General features: G+C 36.3%; 1 protein-coding gene across 1 annotated transcript in view; it reads left to right on the forward strand.

The window, feature by feature from the left end:
• Window positions 1-7,325: 7,325 nt before the first annotated feature.
• The window catches only part of CC2D2B (coiled-coil and C2 domain containing 2B), a 121,482-nt gene continuing 109,726 nt past the window's right edge, over window positions 7,326-19,081 (forward strand). The window contains exons 1-5 of the mRNA XM_044660203.1: window positions 7,326-7,341; window positions 8,529-8,605; window positions 12,198-12,268; window positions 15,535-15,640; window positions 17,850-18,054. Of these exons, the coding sequence (XP_044516138.1) occupies window positions 7,326-7,341; window positions 8,529-8,605; window positions 12,198-12,268; window positions 15,535-15,640; window positions 17,850-18,054 (475 nt within the window). The remainder of the gene's footprint in view (window positions 7,342-8,528; window positions 8,606-12,197; window positions 12,269-15,534; window positions 15,641-17,849; window positions 18,055-19,081) is intronic.

A 19,081-nucleotide genomic window follows, 5' to 3' on the forward strand; every position in this document is an offset into this window, starting at 1 on the left:
AGTCACAACTTTGATTTTACCTCCCTTCTGTCCTACTATGTCCCTGCCAGACCCATCCTGGTGTCTACAGCTCTTTTTGTTTTCCTAAGCTGCTCAGGGCTAGAAAAATTACTCACTACGACTTTTTATTGGTTTTCACATTCAGAATTCAGTTTGGCTCATTTTTTTTAGTTATCTTCAAATATTTTATTAATTTATTTTAAATTGTTTTTCCATGTTTCCATGATTCATTTTCTTTCCCTCTCCTCTATTCTCTCCTCTTCCAGAGCCAACAAACAATTCCACTGGGTTGTACAAATGTTATCACTTGATACCTATTTCCATATTATTCATTTTTGCTATAGAGCGATTTTTTAAAGCCTAAACCCCAAATCACTTTCCTATATACACATGTAACAAATGATGTCATATGTTTTTCTTTTGCCTTTCTACTCTCATAGTTCTTTTTCTCAATGTGGTTAACATTCTTTCCCATAAGTCCTTCAGGAGTTATCCTGGTTTGTTGCACTGCTACAAGTAGCAAAGTCCATCATATTGGATTGTTCCACAATGTTTTACTTTCTGTGTACAGTGTTCTCCTGGTTCTGCTCATTTCACTCTGCATCAATTCATTGAGGTTCTCCCAGTTCATATGGAATTCCTCCAGTTCATCATTCCTTTCAGCACAATAGTATTCCATCACCATCAGATACCACACTTTGTTCAGCCATCATTCCCCAATCGAGGGAAACCCTTCATTTTCTAATTTTTTGTCACCACAAAGAGTGCAACTATGAATATTTTTGTACAAGTATTTTTCCTTATTATCTCTTTGGGATAAAAACCTAATACTGGTATGAGTGGATCAAAGGTTACGCATTCTTTTAAAGCCTTTTGTGCATAATTCCAAATTGCCTTCCAGAACGGCTAGATTAATTCACAATTCCACCAACAATGTATTAGTGTCAGTTTGGTTCATTTTTTTTTTTTTAAAACCCTTACCTTCCATCCTAGAGTCAATACTGTGTATTGGCTCCGAGGCAGAATGGTGGTAAGGGTAGGCAATGGGGGTCAAGTGACTTGCTCAGGGCCACACAGCTGGGAAGTGTCTGAGGCCCGATTTGAACCTAGGACCTCCAGACTCTAGGCCTGGTTCTCAATCCACTGAGCTACCCAGTTGCCCCCAGTTTGGTTCATTTTTTTAAATTATTAAACATTTATTAATATTCATTTTTAACCTGTTTACATACTTTATGCCCCTACTTTCCCCTTCACCCTCCGCTCTCCCCCCACCCATGGCCGACTCACATTTCCACTGGTTGTATGTAACATGTGTCCTTGTTCAGGGCCTATTTCCATATTGTTGTTAGTTGCATTGGTGTGGTAGTTTCGAGTCCACACCCTCAATCATGTCCGCCGCAGCCCATGCATTCAAGCAATTGTTTATCTTCTATGTTTCCTCTCCTGCAGATCTTCCTTTGAATGTGGGTGGCATTCTTTACCATAAATCCCTCAGAGCTGTCCTGGGTCATTGCATTGTTGCTGGTATAGAAGTCCATTGCATTCGATTTTACCACAGTATACCAGTCTCTGTGTATAATGTTCTTCTGGCTCTGTTCCTTTCACTCTGCATCAGTTCCTGGAGGTCTTTCCAGTTCACCTGGAACTCCTTCAGTTTATTATTCCTTTTAGCACAATATTATTCCATCACCAGCATATACCACAATTTGTTCAGCCATTTGAAGGACATACCCTCCCTTTCCAGTTCTTTGCCACTACAAAAGGCACAGCTATAAATATTTTTGTACAAGTCTGTTTATCTATGATCTCTTTGGGGTACAATCCCAACAATGGTATGGCTGGATCAAAGGGCAGGCGGTCTTTTATAGCCCTTTGAGCATAGTTCCAAATTGCTAGCCAGAATGGTTGGATCAGTTCACAACTCCACCAGCAATGCATTAATTAATGTCCCAATTTTGCCACATCTCCTCCAGTATTTATTATTTTCCTTTACTGTCATATTGGCCACTCTGTGAGGTGATATCTCAGAGTTGTTTTGATTTGCATTTCTCTAATTATTAGAGATTTAGAACACTTTCTCATGTGCTTATTGATACTTTTGATTTCTTTACCTGAGAATTGCCTATTCATTTCTCTTGCCCATTTTTCAATTGGGGAATGGCTTGATTTTTTATACAATTGATTTAACTCCTTGTATATTTGAGTAATTAGACCCCTGTCAGAGTTTTTTGTTATAAAGATTTTTTCCCAATTTGTTGTTTCCCTTATGATTTTGACTACATTATTTTTGTTTGTACAAAAGCTTTTTAGCTTAATATAATCAAAACCATTTAATTTACATTTTGTAATTTTCTCTAACTCTTGCTTGGTTTTAAAATCTTTCCTTTCCCAGAGATCTGACAAGTAAACTATTCTGTGTTCACTTAACTTGTTTATAGTTTCCCTCTTTATATTCAAGTCATTCACCCATTCTGAATTTATCTTGGTGTAGGGTGTGAGATGTTGATCTACACCTAATCTCTCCCATATTGTTTTCCATATTTCTCAGCAGTTTTTGTCAAATAGTGGATTCATGTCCCAAAAGTTGGGCTCTTTGGGTTTATTGTACACTGTCTTGCTGATGTCATTAGCCCCAAGTCTATTCCACCCTTCTATCTCTTAGCCAATACCATATTGTTTTGATGACTGCTGCTTTATAGTATAGTTTAATATCTGGTACTGCTAGGCCCCCTTCCTTCACATTTTTTTTTTCATTATTTCCCTTGATATTCTTGATCTTTTGTTATTCCAAATGAACTTTGTTATAGTTTTTCCTAATTCAGTAAAGAAGTTTTTTGGTAATTTGATAGGTATGGCACTAAATAGGTAAATTAATTTGGGTAGAATGTTCCTACCCATGAGCAATCAATGGTTTTCCAATTGTTGAGATCCAGTTTTATTTTTTTGGAAAGTGTTTTGTAGTTGTTTTCGTATAATTGCTGTGTATGTTTTGGTAGATAGATTCCCAAGTATTTTATATTATCTAGGGTGATTTTAAATGGTGTTTCTCTTTCTACCTCTTGCTGCTCTAATGCGTTGGAAATATATAGAAATGCTGATAGATTTATGTGCATTTATTTTGTATCCTGCAACTTTGCTAAAGTTGTTGATTATTTCTACAAGCTTCTTAGTTGATTCTCTAGGATTTTTTAAGTAGATCATCATATCATCTGCAAAGAGTGATAGCTTAGTCTCCTCATTGCCTATTTTGATACCTTCAATTTCTTTTTCTTCTCTAATTGCTATTGCTAGTGTTTCTAGTACTATGTTGAATAATAGAGGTGATAATGGGCATCTTTGTTTCACTCCTGATCTTATTGGGAAGGCTTCTAATTTATCCCCATTGCATATAATGCTTGTTGGTGGTTTTAGGTATATACTGTTTATTATTTTTAGGAAGGGTCCTTCTATTCCTATACTTTTCAGTGTTTTCAATAGGAATGGATGCTGTATTTTGTCAAAGGCTTTTTCAGCGTCTATTGAGATAATCATGTGGTTTTGTTTGTTAGACTGTTGATATGGTCAATTATGTGGATGGTTTTCCTAATGTTGAACCATCCTTGCATTCCTGGTATAAATCCCACTTGATCATGGTGGATGATCTTCTTAATTACTTGCTGGAGTCTCTTTGCTAATATTCTGTTTAAGATTTTTGCATCTATGTTCATTAGGGAGATTGGTCTATAGTTTTCTTTCTCTGTTTTTGGTCTACCTGGCTTTGGAATCAGTATCATATTTGTGTCATAAAAGGAATTTGGTAGGACTCCTTCTTTGCTTATCATATCAAATAATTTGTATAGTATTGGGATTAGTTGCTCTTTGAATGTCTGATAGAATTCATTTGTGAATCCATCAGGTCCTGGTGATTTTTTCTTAGGGAGTTCTTTGATGGCTTGTTCAATTTCTATTTCTGATGTGGGATTATTTAGATATTCTATTTCTTCTGCTGTTAATCTAGGCAATTTATATTTTTGTAGATATTCATCCATATCTCCTAAATTGTTATATTTGTTGCCATATAATTGGGCGAAATAGTTTTTAATGATTGCCTTAATTTCCCCTTCATTAGAGGTGAGGTCTCCCTTTTCATCTTTAATATTGTCAATTTGGTTTTCTTCTTTCCTTTTTCTTATTAGATTTACCAGTACTTTGTCTATTTTATCTGTTTTTTTCAAAATACCAGCTTCTAGTCTTATTTATTAATTCAATAGTTCTTTTACTTTCGATTTTATTAATTTCTCCCTTAATTTTTAGTATTTCTAATTTAGTTTTCATCTGAGAGTTTTTAATTTGTTCGCTTTCTAATTTAATCAGGATGTAATGACCTTCCCTGTCTTTTTTAATCACATCTATTTTTACTTTGGCTTTGTCAGAGATCATAATAGCCACTCCTGCCTTCTTTTTTTCATTTGACGTCCAAAAGATTTTGCTCAAGCCCTTAACCTTAAACTTGTGTGTGTCTACCCGCCTCATATGTGTTTCTTGTAGACAACATATGGTAGGATTTTGGTTTCTGATCCACTCTGCTATTTGCTTCCGTTTTATGAGCGAGTTTATCCCATTCACATTCAGAGTTACAATTATCAGTTGTGCATTCACTGACATTTTTGTATCCTCCCCTAGACCCACCCCTTCTTCTTACACTATTTTCTTTTAAACCAGTGGTTTGCTTTGAGCCGGTATCCCTTATCCCCTCCCTTGATTGACTTCCCTTTCTGCCCCCTCCCTTGTTATTCCCCTCTTTTTATTTTTAAAGGCCTAATGAATTCCCTCACCCTTCTTCTCCCCTCCCTTTTTTGACGTCCCCACTCCCCTGTTCCCTTTGGTTTGTCCCTTCTGACTTTCTCAGTAGGGTTAGATAGAGTTTTTTTATCTGAATGGATAATAAAGCTACTCTTCTCTCTCCGGGTTGATTACACTGAGAGTAAGGTTTGATTATTCCCTCTTAATGCTCTCTTCCTCTCCTTCTTATGATAGTATTTATCCCCTCCCCTTCCCATGCCCTCTTTGTGTGTAATAGAATGTCCTATTTTTCTTATTTACTCAGATTTTTCTTGGTGACCCCTACTATTCCCCCCCTCTTTCCCACCCCCTATGTCATCTTAGACCATTTAGTATCCTATCCTCTTCCTATGAATTATTCTTCTGGTTGCTATAATAGTGAATATTATACTAGTGAATAGACTTCACTACAGAGAATTATACATAGCATTTCTCCACACAGTAATACAGATAATTAGATCTTATTTAAGCCCTTAAAGAGTCAAATTTAAAGAATTAAAGTTTTCTTTCTTTTCCCTCTGTTTCTTATTTACCTTTTCATGTTTCTCTTGGTTTCTGTGGTTGGATATCAAACTTTCCATTTAGTCCTGGTCTCTTTTGTGCAAAAACTTGGAAATCTTCAATTTTGTTGAATGCCCATACTTTTCCCTGGAAGTATATAGTCAGTTTCGATGGGTAGTTGATCCGTGGCTGAAGGCCCATCTCTCTTGCCTTTCTGAATATCGTGTTCCAAGCCTTGTGATCTTTTAGCGTGGAGGCTGCCAGATCCTGTGTGATCCTGATTGGTGCTCCTTGATATTTGAATTGTCTCTTTCTGGCTTCTTGTAAGATTTTTTCTTTTACTTGGAAGCTCTTAAATTTTGCTATTATATTCCTTGGTGTTGACTTTTCTATGTCCAGTGTAGAGGGTGATCTATGGATCCTTTCAATGTCTATATTGTCCTCTTGTTGTAGAACTTCAGGGCAATTTTGCTGAATAATTTCTTTAAGTATGGAGTCCAAGTTTCTTTTAATTTCTGCCTTTCTGGAAGACCAATGATTCTCAAATTGTCTCTTCTCGACCGGTTTTCTTGGTCTGTCACTTTCTCATTAAGATATTTCATGTTTCCTTCTATTTTATCAGTCTTTTGGCTTTGTTTTATTTGTTCTTGTTGTCTTGAGAGATCATTATGTTCTAATTTTTCAATTCTAACCTTTAAGGACTGGTTTTCGGCTATAATCTTTTGGTTTTCGGCTATAATCTTTTGGTTTTCCTTTTCAATCTGGTCATTTCTGGTGTTCAATTTGTTTATCAGTTCATTTGATTTCTGAGCCTCACTTTCCAATTGCAAAATTCTGCCTTTTAAGTTGTTATTTTCTTGCCAGATCTCTTCCATCTTCTTCAACATCTCATTTTTGAACTCTTTAATAGCTTGTGAGCAGCTTTCATTTTTTTGGTAAGGTTTGGATATGATTACTTGTTTGTACTCCTCTGTTGTCTGGATTTTCTCTTTGTAAAAGTTGTCGAGTGTTCCAGAGTTTTTCTTGATAATCTTTTTCTTCCTCTGGAGTTCTTGGCTTGCCATTGTTAGCCCCGCCCCTTTTCAGCTTTTTCTTCACACTCAGGGTCTGCCTGTGCTTTCTAAGCTTCCGGGGACTCTGGTCTCCTTGTCCTCGGGGTCAGGCCTCCTGGTAGACCCCGGTCTGCCCCTCTGTCTGAGGCTCCTTCAGCAATCTTTGGGGCTGCTTCCACAGCCTCTCTCCGGTCTGCACTGGGTCCTTACTCGAGGTCCAAGCCTGGGCTGGAGATCTTTATTCAAGCCTAGGGCACTGCCTTCACCCAAGCAGAGGCTCTTAGGGCACTGCCTTCACTCATGCAGAAGCTAGGGAAAGTCCATGGGCTGGAGATCTTTATTCACACCTGAGGCGATGCCTTCACCCAGGAAAGTCCCTGCGTTAGAGATCTTTGTCCCCGCCCACGCAGACACTTGCGCGCCCCCCAACCACTTGGGGTCCCTCCTCTTGCAGCACACAGTTACAAGCCCTGGGGCTGCTAGTGATTTACTGGTTGCCTCAGTCCTGTTTTCACTCTTGTGCGTTGGCCTTGGTGTTGTGTGAGGTGCATGGTGTGGGGCGTGGGGGAGGGGCTTCTTCCTCTCGCATTTTAGTGAGAGCTGTTTCACCCCTTTATAGTGTGGAGATGCCCTGATTCTGTGTACCTTCAATGCTGTGCCCTATTGTGGGGTTCCTTCGTTCATCTGGACTCGTTTTTATTTCCCCTTGAGGAGTCCTGTATGCTTCGGTTAGGAGAAATTGAGCAGCTGCTCCTTACTCTGCCGCCATCTTAACCGGAAGTCCCTAGGTCTGGTTCATTTTTAAAGTTGTTGTAGAGAAGGTGTATTAGAAGAGCTCAGTTAAAATGTTGGCTTTATATTGCCATCTTTGCTCCACCCCTATTTTTTAGTCATATTTTTAGCTTCACTTCTTTTTTCAGGATTTTGTGCTCAGACTAGTTTTTTCTGATAATGTTGGATGGATCAAGTAAGCCTTGTTTGCTTCAGTCTCCATTATAATATAGATAACATTGCTTCTATATTTTCCACTAATTTAGGGAGAGTATCTCATATTATGTCCCATCTTCTGCCCCAATCCCTGGCTTCTTAGTCCGGTGGTACACCTTTGAGGGTTCAGGCCTAAGATAGTCTCGGTCTCCTTTTCATTACACAGTACTCATTTGGAACTTGGTTCTATCTTCTGATGTGGCCTTAATCAACCCTAATGGAATCTGGATATCATATTGTCCCCAGTCTGCTTACACAGCTTTCCAAACTCATGTCAGAGTTCTGAGATATGTTGTCGTCTCTGAGGAGTGCACTTTTGGGGGCTTTCTTTGCCTACACTGTGACCTATTTGGGGGTTGTTCTGTCTCCTGCTTTTGTATGACAGGCCAGGACTAGGTTCTGGCCTCAAGTATTTATTTATTGAAAATGGCTTAAGCTTGTAACGACTCTCTTTGGGTTTTAGGGCTGGTTTTAAGGCCATTTGTGGAAGTTTGAATGAGCTCCCCTCCTCTTTGGAGTTCATACTGGTTTCTTTAATATGGCCTTTTCGCTGCTTTCTCTGAGTTGGCTCTGGCTTCCTTAGGTTAGCCCTCTACCCATTTCTTGCAGCTTCTGGTTACCTTTTGATATCAATCTAGGTTGGACTAAGGAGCTTACTAATTCTTCCTTTTGGTTTTCTGCATCATTGGTCTTTCTGGGGTCATTTTTAGTATTTGCTAGGATTTATGTGGGAGAGCTAGAGTTTTCTATACCTTTTCATAATACCATCTTAACCAGAACTTGTATTCTGTCTTAACTTGGATATCTTTTACCAATTTGCCAAGCAGTCTTAGGTTGTCTAATTACCTTTGAAATTCTGTCCAAAATCATTCATAAAAAGATCTTCATCACAAATTACCTACATACTTGCCCAGTAAAAATAGACCTTTTAGCTCTTACCTAATTTAAAATATTTAATTTGAAATTTAAAAATATAATTATCTGTGTGACCTTCATAGAAGTTGGGAAATATGAGCTAAGCAATGAACATATTCAAATATTGATTTGAAATGCCCATAAGACAGGGAACAGGCCTATATAACCTTTTTTGTGCTCAACTTTATTTGCAGTTAGATTTTTTAATAACATTTTTCCTACTGTTGATTGACTATATTAATTTTGTGGTAGAGTTGGGAGCAGGAGAAAAACAAAATATAATTGAAGCCCTGAGAGGCAAAGTAAGAGAAAAGCTGAAAAACGCAAAGGTAATATATGCTTTAATATTTTAACTTCTTAAATGAGACAAAACTGAGTAAGCTTTTTTTTTAAGATCCCAGGATCCTTGGCACTAATGAAATTCAGATCCTTCCTGGGCCCATCCTCTTCATTATTATATTGTAAATTATTTGAAAAGGCCCCAGTCCTCTCTATTATAGCCTAACACTAAAATAGTTCCTTGAACATAGAAATTCAATTCAATGAATATCCCTTAAGTGTCCAATTTATACAAGGCATTGTGTTAGCACTAGTGATATAAAGACAAAAAGTAGACTCCTTGCCCTCAAGGAGCTTACATTCCTTTGAGGGAAGATATATACTATGTGGATAAATAAGTGAGGAGGATGACAGTTTGAGGAAGCAGAGAGCAACAACAATTGGAGAGATGAGGGGAAGTTTCCTTGAGGAGATGGTACTAGAGATAAGCCTAGAAGGAAAGAAGCAATTTTGTTAGGTAGAGATGAAAAAGGAATTAATTTATAAAAACCATGTTCCAGAAATGGAACATAGTTTTTATGAAAACAAAATGCAATACTGAGTTCAGGAAATTCCTAGAAGCAATAGGGAGCCCCTTGACATTTTTGAGCAGGACAGAGACTGGGTCAATACCTTAGGGAGGTTATTTTAGCAACTATATGGAGGATGGATTAGAGGAGGAGGAGACTGAAAACCAGGAAATCAATTAGTAGTCAGTTTCAGTAGTTTAGGCCAGGAGTGATTGAGACATGAACTAGGATAGTGTCCCTATGGAGATACAGAGATAAGTGAAAGAAAATTTGTGGAGGTGGTCAACAGCACTTGGATATGGATTGGTGGGCAAAGATAATAGAGAAGAGGGCAAAGTTAGGATGGCTATAAAGTTATAAATCTGGATTACTAGACAAATAATGGTACCTGCAACAGAAAAAAGTAGGTTTAGGGAAGAGACAGGTTTAAGTGAGGGAAATAATGAATTCAATTTTGAACATACTGAGTTTGAAATGCTTAGAGGACCACCAAATGCTGGAAATGACCAACAGAAAGTAGGAAATAATAGCTAATATTTCATTAGGACTATAAGATTTGAACAAAGTGTTATATATATTATCTCATTTAGTAATGCAGAATTGGAGTTCTAGAGACTTATTGCTGCTAGATAGATAATTTGGGCCATCCTCTGGGTGGAGATGCTAATTAAACTCAAGGGAACAGGACCCTCAGGGATAGTGTAGCAAGAAGATAAAGGGACCCAGGCCAGAACCCAAAGAATACCTATACTGAGGGGTGCAGGGGAAAGTTATATTGAAATGATATTGAGGATCCTCAAAGGATCTTGAGAAGTAGCTATTAGACAGTTAAGAAAAATGTTAGTGTTAAGAAAAGGTAATTGAACTTAGCAACAAAGACTCATCGATAGCCTTTGACAGAAGTTTCAGTTTAATTATGATGGTAGAATCCAGATTACAAGAGTTTGACAAATGAGTTGTGTGGTGAGGAAGTGGAGGCACCAAACCTTGTATCAACAACTTTCTAGGCGTTTGGCTGTGAAATAAAAGTGATATTGGATATCAGTAAGCAATGGCAGGATCAACTGAAGATTTCTTAAAGAGTAATGGACATGTTCTATACAGGCGGAAAGAAACTAGTAGATAGAAACTGAAGATGAGAAAGAGAGAGGGAGGGAGACAGAGAGAGACAAAGACAGAATGACTGAAAAATGATCAAATTCCCAGAGAAGATGTGAATAAGTATAAGAGATGACCATCATCAAGGAACTAATTCCTCAATAATTGGAACAGAATAGAAGATGAGTAAAGTTGTAGAAGAAATTTGAGATGTGTCATAGGAAATGTAATATGGAAAACTAGAGGACTGAGAAGATTGGCCCAGCTACTTCGGAGAATGTAATTAAAGAGTCCCTCAGGGGAGAATGAAAGTATTGCTGAACAACATTAAGTACCCACTTGGCATGTTATGTAACTTTCTATAGTAGCATTTAGTAACACCATAATAGGAAGAAGATTGATAAGGCACAAAAAAACAGTAGGAAAAGTAGAAGAGGGCATTATCATACTGGTTAACCAAAAGGTCTAGGGCAATAAATGAGACCTGTATGAGGGGTGATAGACTGGGAGAACTGAGGTAATGATAAGGTCATAAAGGACCAAGAATAAGTTTAGGAGGAGTGAGGCAGAGGGATAGATGAATGGATAGAGGATTATAATGGAGGAGGGTAGCATAATTAAGGATAATGGGGTAATGACTAAAGTTGGGAATAGCAAAGATGATATACAGATTGGATTGGGCAGGAATACCATGTGCTAGATGTTAAATTGCTTGAGAAAGAATTTGAACAGAGTGATAGAGATGGATGGAGTGAATGTCAAAGGAGGAAAATCTGTAGAGTGCTGAGGGCAGAAAGAAGGTTTAGAAGTGACAGTAGAAAGCAAGGAGTAGGTTGATTACTACTGGCCTCATACAATGAGGGCAGGAATAACCAGGATAGAAGAAAGTGATGTAGGTTGCAGTTTAATCTGGAGAAGATTAGGTTTCAGAAGGTACCAGGAGATGAAAATAATGGGAGAGGAAGGGGGATCTAAGATGAAGGGGAATTTAATGATAGAGAAGGAGGGCCCAGTAGAATGGGAAGGCAGAGAAGGATAAGGACTTGGGGAGTAGAAGGGCTAGCTAGATACAGATGAAATTTTAGGAGATAGAACAGCAGAAAGGAATTTTCGTTTTGGCTAATTCAGGCAGCACAACTAGGACTGCAGCATTGAACCGGCTAGATGTAAGAGAGGAAGGAGAAATTGTCTGGGTTCCCACACCTTGCAATCATGGCAAGGGCATCAGCATTCAATTCAGTTTAGTCTTATTAATTACCTTCTATGTGCAAATAAGTGGAACAAAACTAAAATAGTCCCCAATTACATTTTACTGTGGGATATTACACATACATGGGTAAGTAGACAAAGTAATTTCAAGAAGAAATCAAATTGTTTTCACATGTACTATATGATTTCCCCTTCTTTCATAATGTCCATATGATGGGAAAACAGTTAAACCCAGGAAACTTAACTGACTTGGACACAGATACAAGTCTTATGGGGAAATATTAAGCTGTGTTAAAATGCTAGATAGAATCTTTCATTTTTTAAAAGCCCTTATATTCTCTCTAAGATTGATTCCAAGGCAGAAGAGCGGTAAGGACTAGGCAGTGGTAAGGACTAGGCAGTGGGGATTAAGTGACTTGCCCAGGGTCACACAGCTGGAAAATGTCTGAGACCACATTTGAATCCAGGACCTCCTATCTCCAGTCCTGGTTCTCTACCCATTGAACCACCTCTAGAATCTTTCATTTTATTAGGTTCAAATCCGGCCTCAGACACTTCCCAGCTGTGTGACCCTGGGCAAGTCACTTGATCCCCATTGCCCACCCTTACCACTCTTCACCTAGGAGCCAATACACAGAAGTTAAGGGTTTAAAAAATGTAAAAAAAAAAAAGAATCTTTCACTTTATATTTTTGGTAGGGAAGGTTAATAAACACAGTTAAGATTATTTTATGCAGATTAGTATCATCATTTGTGTTATGTTTCAGACTGTTCAAGTTGAAAAGTCTTCAACAAAGGAAGCTGTTGATACTAAGATACAGCAAAGGACTAAGGTAAAGTATTTTTTATAAATGTTAACTCATTCTATATTAAATATGAAAAATAGCTGTCATTTTTTAATTCTTAGTAAACTAGATTTTCTTGAGATTAAATAATTGATGTTTTCCAAAATATTACTAAGTAGCAATATGATCATTTTAATGTTTTTTTATGAAAAGAATAACAGAATTTTAAAATATCTAGTTTTCAGAGTTACACTTAGGAGATTCATGATTACATTGATATTGGTGCTACTGCCAAGGTTACAGATTGCAACCAAGCTATGATTTCCCATCATGTGTGACTCTTGTCCATATTCTCCCCTTAAATCTTTCGTAAGAAGGTCATCCAATGAATTGTGGGACCTAAAGAATGAACAAGAGTTTTTCCTCACATTTGCTATACATTGGATCTACTTTTTCTTATTATAAATCTCTGTATTCTTTCTGCCATTTGTCTGGAGGGTTCTTTGCTGGTTATATCATAATCCATTCATATTCTTTAGATGAATCTCAACTTCTCCAAAGACCTATCTCAAATTCTCTAAGGTATCCCTCTTTGATTTAGTCTCTTGTTTGGATGTCTAACATCACTATGGTAAGTATAGCCTTTCCTATTTGATGCCTCACTTGATGTTAATAATTAGAGGATCATGGAACAAAATTATTGCTACTATTAAATCTTTCGAAGAATCTCATATGATTATTATATATTCACATGATTCCTTGTCAGAAGGGAACTTTTAAGGTAATGTTTTATTCTAATGAATCAAATGTATCTTTATAATTAACAAACAACATGTCTGGTGGCATCGTGCTTTCTTTATACCTTTCAGTTAGTTTTGTGACTATAAATGAGGTATGTGGAAATTTGCCTATTCCCTTCACCAGTCTTCATCAAGGATGCTCTTGTTATATGTGCTAATTACTCTCATAACTTTTGTAGAGATGAGAAAGTTGACATATGGGTCTATTATTATTATTGATATTTCCTCAGTCTTGTTTTTAGGGTACTGAGGTCCAAGATTTTTTCAAAGACTTGAGTTCCCATCTCTCTTCTTGATACCTTGAAAAACCAATGCTATAATGTCTTCAGAATTCTGTTCCCTTCTATCATAGATGTACTATGTGTATACTTGGTCTAGTTCAGTATTCTTTCCATCTTTGTTTTGTTTAGTGCCATATCTACTGTCTCATATCATGCATGTCTGGGACTATGAATGATGCTAAGAGTGTGGTAGTTTCTCTGTCATTAAAAAAAGTTTGAAAAAAAAACTTTATATAGCTTCCTTATTTTTTCATGTTTGTTGACTTCCAGTTTTCAATTTAAATGCTCTTAGCATGACTTTGTTTAGTTGACTTTCTCACTAAACTTTTATTTAAAACATGTTTTCTCCTTTACTACTTCTTGCTTTTTTATGTATAAAGGCAAGGGTAACTATTTTTTTGCATTACTTTCATTTTGTTTTCCCATTTTTTTCTTCCACCTGTCTTATTTGATTTTTGCATTCCTTTTTAAATTCCTCCAGTGCCCGAGACCAATTCCCATTTTTCTTTGAAGTTTTACATGTGATTCCTTGGATCTCATTGTCCCCTTTTGATTCTGTGCCTTGCTCTTTTTCTCCATAGAAGTTTTCTAGGGTTAGTTATTTCTTTTGCTGTTTGCTCCTTTTCCCAGCCTTTTTTTTGCCTGTGGAATGAAAGTTCTGAAAGCTGCTGATTCTAAAAGCTGCTGATTCTGTCTCCTCTGCCTGATGACTTGCAGGAAGAGGATTAGAGCTGGATATATAGACTTAGTAATCAACTTCATAGAGATGATAATTGAACTCATAGGAAATAAAAAGATCACCAGGTGACAGATTATGATAGAGTAGAAAGAAAAAAAGAGAAGAGGGTCCAGGACAGAGCCTTGAAGGACATCCATAGTTAACCTAAATCATTGGTTCCCAAACTTTTTTGGCCTACCGTCCCCTTTCCAAAAAAAATATTACTTAGCCCCCTGAAAATTAATTTTTAAAAAATGTTAATAGCAATTAATAGGAAAGATAAATGTACCTGTAGCCATCACCGCTTCCCTGGATTGCTGCAGCACCCACCAGGGGGCAGTAGCACCCACTTTGGGAATCACTGACCTAAATGAAGATCCAGCAAAGGAGGCAGTTCTTCTGAGGTCAGACAGGTAGAAGGACAACCAGGAGAGAGCAATGTCATAAAAACCTAAAGAGGAGAGTGTCTAGTTATCAAGGTTTGCAGCCTTGGTGTCATCCTCACTTTTTATTCTTATTCATCCTACATATTCAAGCAGTTGCCAAATCTTATTTTTACCAACAGTTCTTAGATATGCCCTCCTTTTCCATTTACACAACTATCAGGTAGAAAGCACAATGGATGGAGCACCATACCTGGTGTCAGTAAGACCAGAACTCAAATGTGACCTCAGACTACCACTACCTGTTTGACCCTGGGCCAATTTCTTTAACTGTAAAAATGGAGATAATCGCATTACCCACCTTCCAAGGTTGTAAGGTTCAAATGAAATAATAATTATAAAGTGCTTACCACGATGTCTAGCACATAGTAAGTGCTATATAAATGTTAGCTATTATTACTATTATTATTACCTTCCTAGTTTATTCCTTCATTACTTCTCATCTGGACTATTCCAATAGTCTCCTAATAATTCTTCCAGCTTCATCTCTCCCCACTCCAATCCATATTATCAGTTCCCAAAGTGTAGTCCAACTAGGGCCCCTCTCTATTCAATAAATTATAATGGTCCTCCATTGAGTCTAATATCAAATATTAATTCCTCTGTCTTTTTAAACTCCCTTTCCAGCCTTCTTACACATTATTTCCTACCATACACTCTACATTCAAGCCATACTGTTTTTTTTGTTGTTTCATGTACACAATTTTCCCATCTCCACCTCTGCTGGCTGTCCCCAGGCCCTAGAATATTTTTCTTCTTTATCTTCATCTCTTGGAATACTTGGTTTTCTTCAAGACTCAACTTAGTTTCCTTTTTATGCATGAGTCCTCCTTTTCCTGGTTTCTGTTGGTTGTTAGTAACTTCTCTTTTAAGATTACTTTGAACCTGCTTTATAAGGGCTTTGTTTTCTGCAAAAGGTATCTGGTCATCTGACTGGATTGTAAATTTCATGATAATAGGGACCATATCTTATCTCAAATTTATATATTTCCCAACCCAGGACTCTGCACATATGAGGCACTTAAAGAGTTATTGAATAAATATTGTTGAATGAATTTGCCTTAATATTGCATTCAGGTTATTTTATTTTAATCCACAGAAAGAAGTCTTTTCAGATGAAGGTCTTACATTTTTTATTACAAGTGGTGAAGAATGCTCAGATTTCCAAACTTTAAACCAAACTATAGACCAGGACCAGGTTAAGTATCTTATATTTCTAAGAAATTTTACTTTAATATTTCAGGATAAATTTAGATATATGATGGAAGAGAGCCAATTTTTATTATTAAGTTTTGTTCTTTTCTTTGTCTCTTGGAAGCTATTAGGAAGGCACCTTTCTGAGAGTGGAGCAAAGAAAAATATTTTTTTTCTCCTTTGTCGGTTACTCAGTTTTTGCCAGTTGGTTTGTGCATTGAAGAATGGCAACAACTCATTTAAGACAAGTCCTATATCTTGTCTAGGAGAAAACATTCTGTTCTCATTTCTTCTCTTTTAATTTATTTTAAAGAAGTTAGATTATTGATGGAAACAACATAGATTGTGAGCAAAACTTTTCCATAAAAGGACACTGAAAATAGCAACAAGGCACCTAAAGTGTACTTCAGTACCATATTTATTTGAAGAATATTACTAGAAGAATTTTAGAGATAACCTTAAACAAAAGTTGTTTAAAATGTGTGATGCAGACAGGAAATTTAAATAAATTTAAATTAGTAATGAGAAATAAAGCTTTAGAGAACCTCTAGGTTATTTTTTAAATTGCTTTTAATTTAAACATCCAAATAGGATATAATTCACAATAATCTTTCTGGGGAAAAAAAAGAAGTACAAAACAATCTTTAAAAGAAAAAGCACAAATCAAAGTTAAGGTCTTGTGTGCCCATATTATGATGAGAACAGCAGCTAATCCAGAAATTTATGTTTATAAATTAAATTCCTAGAAGATATATCTCACACGAACTCATCAGTGATGTAGTAGAAAGCTGGAAAGATTTAGTGTCAGCCTGGATTCAAATCTAATCTCTGCCATTTACTACTTAGGTTAATTTTCTCTGCCATTTACTACTTAGGTTAATTTTCTCTGGTCATCAGTTTCCTCATCTATAAAATGATAAAGTTGGACCCTTTGTCTTTTTCCAGCTCTAAATCTATGATCCTTTGATGATTCCCTTTAGTAGTTTAGACACAATAAAACTTAGAAGATTGGAGTAACAGAAGGAACTATAGTCTAGAATTCTCTGTTCCTTAAGACCCACCTTTATAGAATCTTGACATTGGAAGAATCTAAAGAAATCTAACTCAGACTTGAACAAGAATCTCCTCTACTATATATACACATATATATATATATATATGTATATATATGTTGTTGTAGAATAAAACAACTTTCTTTGGGCAAGATTTGCTAAAAACAAAGCAAAACCAAAAAATATTTCTTTAGGGAAAAACTCTCAACCTCTTAGAAGATAGAAGGGACATCTATATCCATAGATGATATTATGTATATGTGTAGGCATATTACATATAATCATATATGTTTATACATATAACCATATACATACAGGCATATATGTACACATATGTACACACAAATATAAAAATATTTTATTATATATTATATATATTAGAAGTTGGGATAACTGTTAGATCAAGGCTTTTTCACAATTTCAAATTGAAATATCCAATCATAAAGCACAATTATTGAGACATTATAATAAATTTAAAGATTAAGAATCACTTAGATTAGGTTGGTTTACCATCTGAACACATTTTCCTGTTTGTGAGGGTGTATAATTTTTAGAAAAAAGGTAAGAATGAGCTTTAAGTTAAATACTACCTTGCTTCAAGCAAAGGGAAAAAGGACAATTAAAAAACAATAGTTGAGCTGGCTTCTATACCAAAAAGTAGTCATCTGGATTTTACTCAAAGACTTTAAGTGTGGGGAGCCTATTACCTCCTGACTTGTTCAATTCTGCTTTTGGATAGCTCAAATTATTAGAAAGATTTTCCTCATGATAACTCTAAAATTTATCCTTTTCAACAATTTAGTAGTATCCATTGATCTCAAATCTCATTTGCATTGAGCTTTAATAGATAGGTTTGAATTCAGCAGGTGAAAGGGGAATAGACTTAGGGGAGGGAATGAGCAAAGGCACAGAATTATAAGAGCTTGGCACATTTGAAGGATAATCAGAGAAGAGAGAAGAGTTGGAGTATAGAGTTTATAGCATGAAATAATATGAAATAAGAATGGGAGAGTAGAATATTACCATATCATGGAGGGTCTTGAATGCCAGGCAAAGGAGTTTGAGACTGGTAAGTAACAGAGAACCCTACTTTTCATGGCTATTCTTCATTTGGTAAAAGCACATAGAACTGATTTTCTTCTTGACATTGAACAGAAATTAATAAATGATAGTTATGAAAAACATGCTGCATTAAACAACTTACAAAACCTTACAAATATGGATGATGAAAAAATCATGGAAGAAGTCATTTTTCCAGATTTGCTTGAATTAAAGTCTCCTGAATATGAAGATGATCAAGTACGTTTTGAGAAAGAGCAGGAATACATTTTTGTGCCAAGCAGTTCTCCAGGTATTTTGTTTTTCAATTAAAATATTAATGTGATTAATAAATCAAGATTGCTTTGTATGCTGTATCTAGGTTCCATGATTTAAAACTATAGTGAAAATGAAATATGTAAACATTTTTAAAGAATTTTTGTGAAATTCTCATAGTATAATTTTTGGAAACAAACCACACCTCTATATTATGAATATGATTTTGTATTTGTATATGATGTTTTGTAACATAAATTATTTTCTGAAGAGACCTACCACTGCATTAGTGCATTGGCTTAGAGCCAGCCTTGTTCTTCCTACATGATGAAGAAATAGTTTTGATTGTTTTAAAGGCATTTTGTGATGCTCACTGCACCATTACACAGTAGTGAAAAAATAATTCAATCAGTCAAGTAGCATTTATTGAACACTTGCTAAGTGCCAGGCACTATGGTGAGCCCTGGACAAAGGAAGGCAAACAAACAGACAACTAAACCAGCCTAAAGCTCAGTCTGTCGGGGAAGATAACATGCAAATAGCTATGTCCAAACAGGATATGGATAGATAGATAGATAGATAGATAGATAGATAGATAGATAGATAGAGATATAGATGGATATATGTAGATAATCCTAGAAGACACTAACATTAAGGAGGACTAGGAGAGGTTTCATGTAGGAGCTCAGAGTTGGGAGCCAGTGCCCTAAGGGAGGCAAGGAGGCCAATGGCACTGCACTGCAGAGCACAGAGAGGAGAGTAAGGTGTGAGAAGATAGGAAGGAAATCAGTTATAAAGTGTCATCAAAGGCCAAATAGAAAATTTTATATTTCATCCTGGAGGAAGTAGGGAGCTACTACAGTTCACTGAATGGAGAGGATGGTGTTTGTGTGATATATATATATATATATATATATATATATATATATATATATATATAGTCAGTTTGGCATTGTAGGAAGATCAGTATGACAGCTGAGTGAAGGAGAGACAAATCAGCATACTATTGTGGTAATCCAGCAGTGAGATGAACTACAACCATTAGAGTGGTAGCAATGCCAGAG

The sequence above is a fragment of the Gracilinanus agilis genome, chromosome 2 (assembly GCF_016433145.1).
Source record: "Gracilinanus agilis isolate LMUSP501 chromosome 2, AgileGrace, whole genome shotgun sequence".
NCBI classification, from domain to species: Eukaryota; Metazoa; Chordata; class Mammalia; order Didelphimorphia; family Didelphidae; genus Gracilinanus; species Gracilinanus agilis.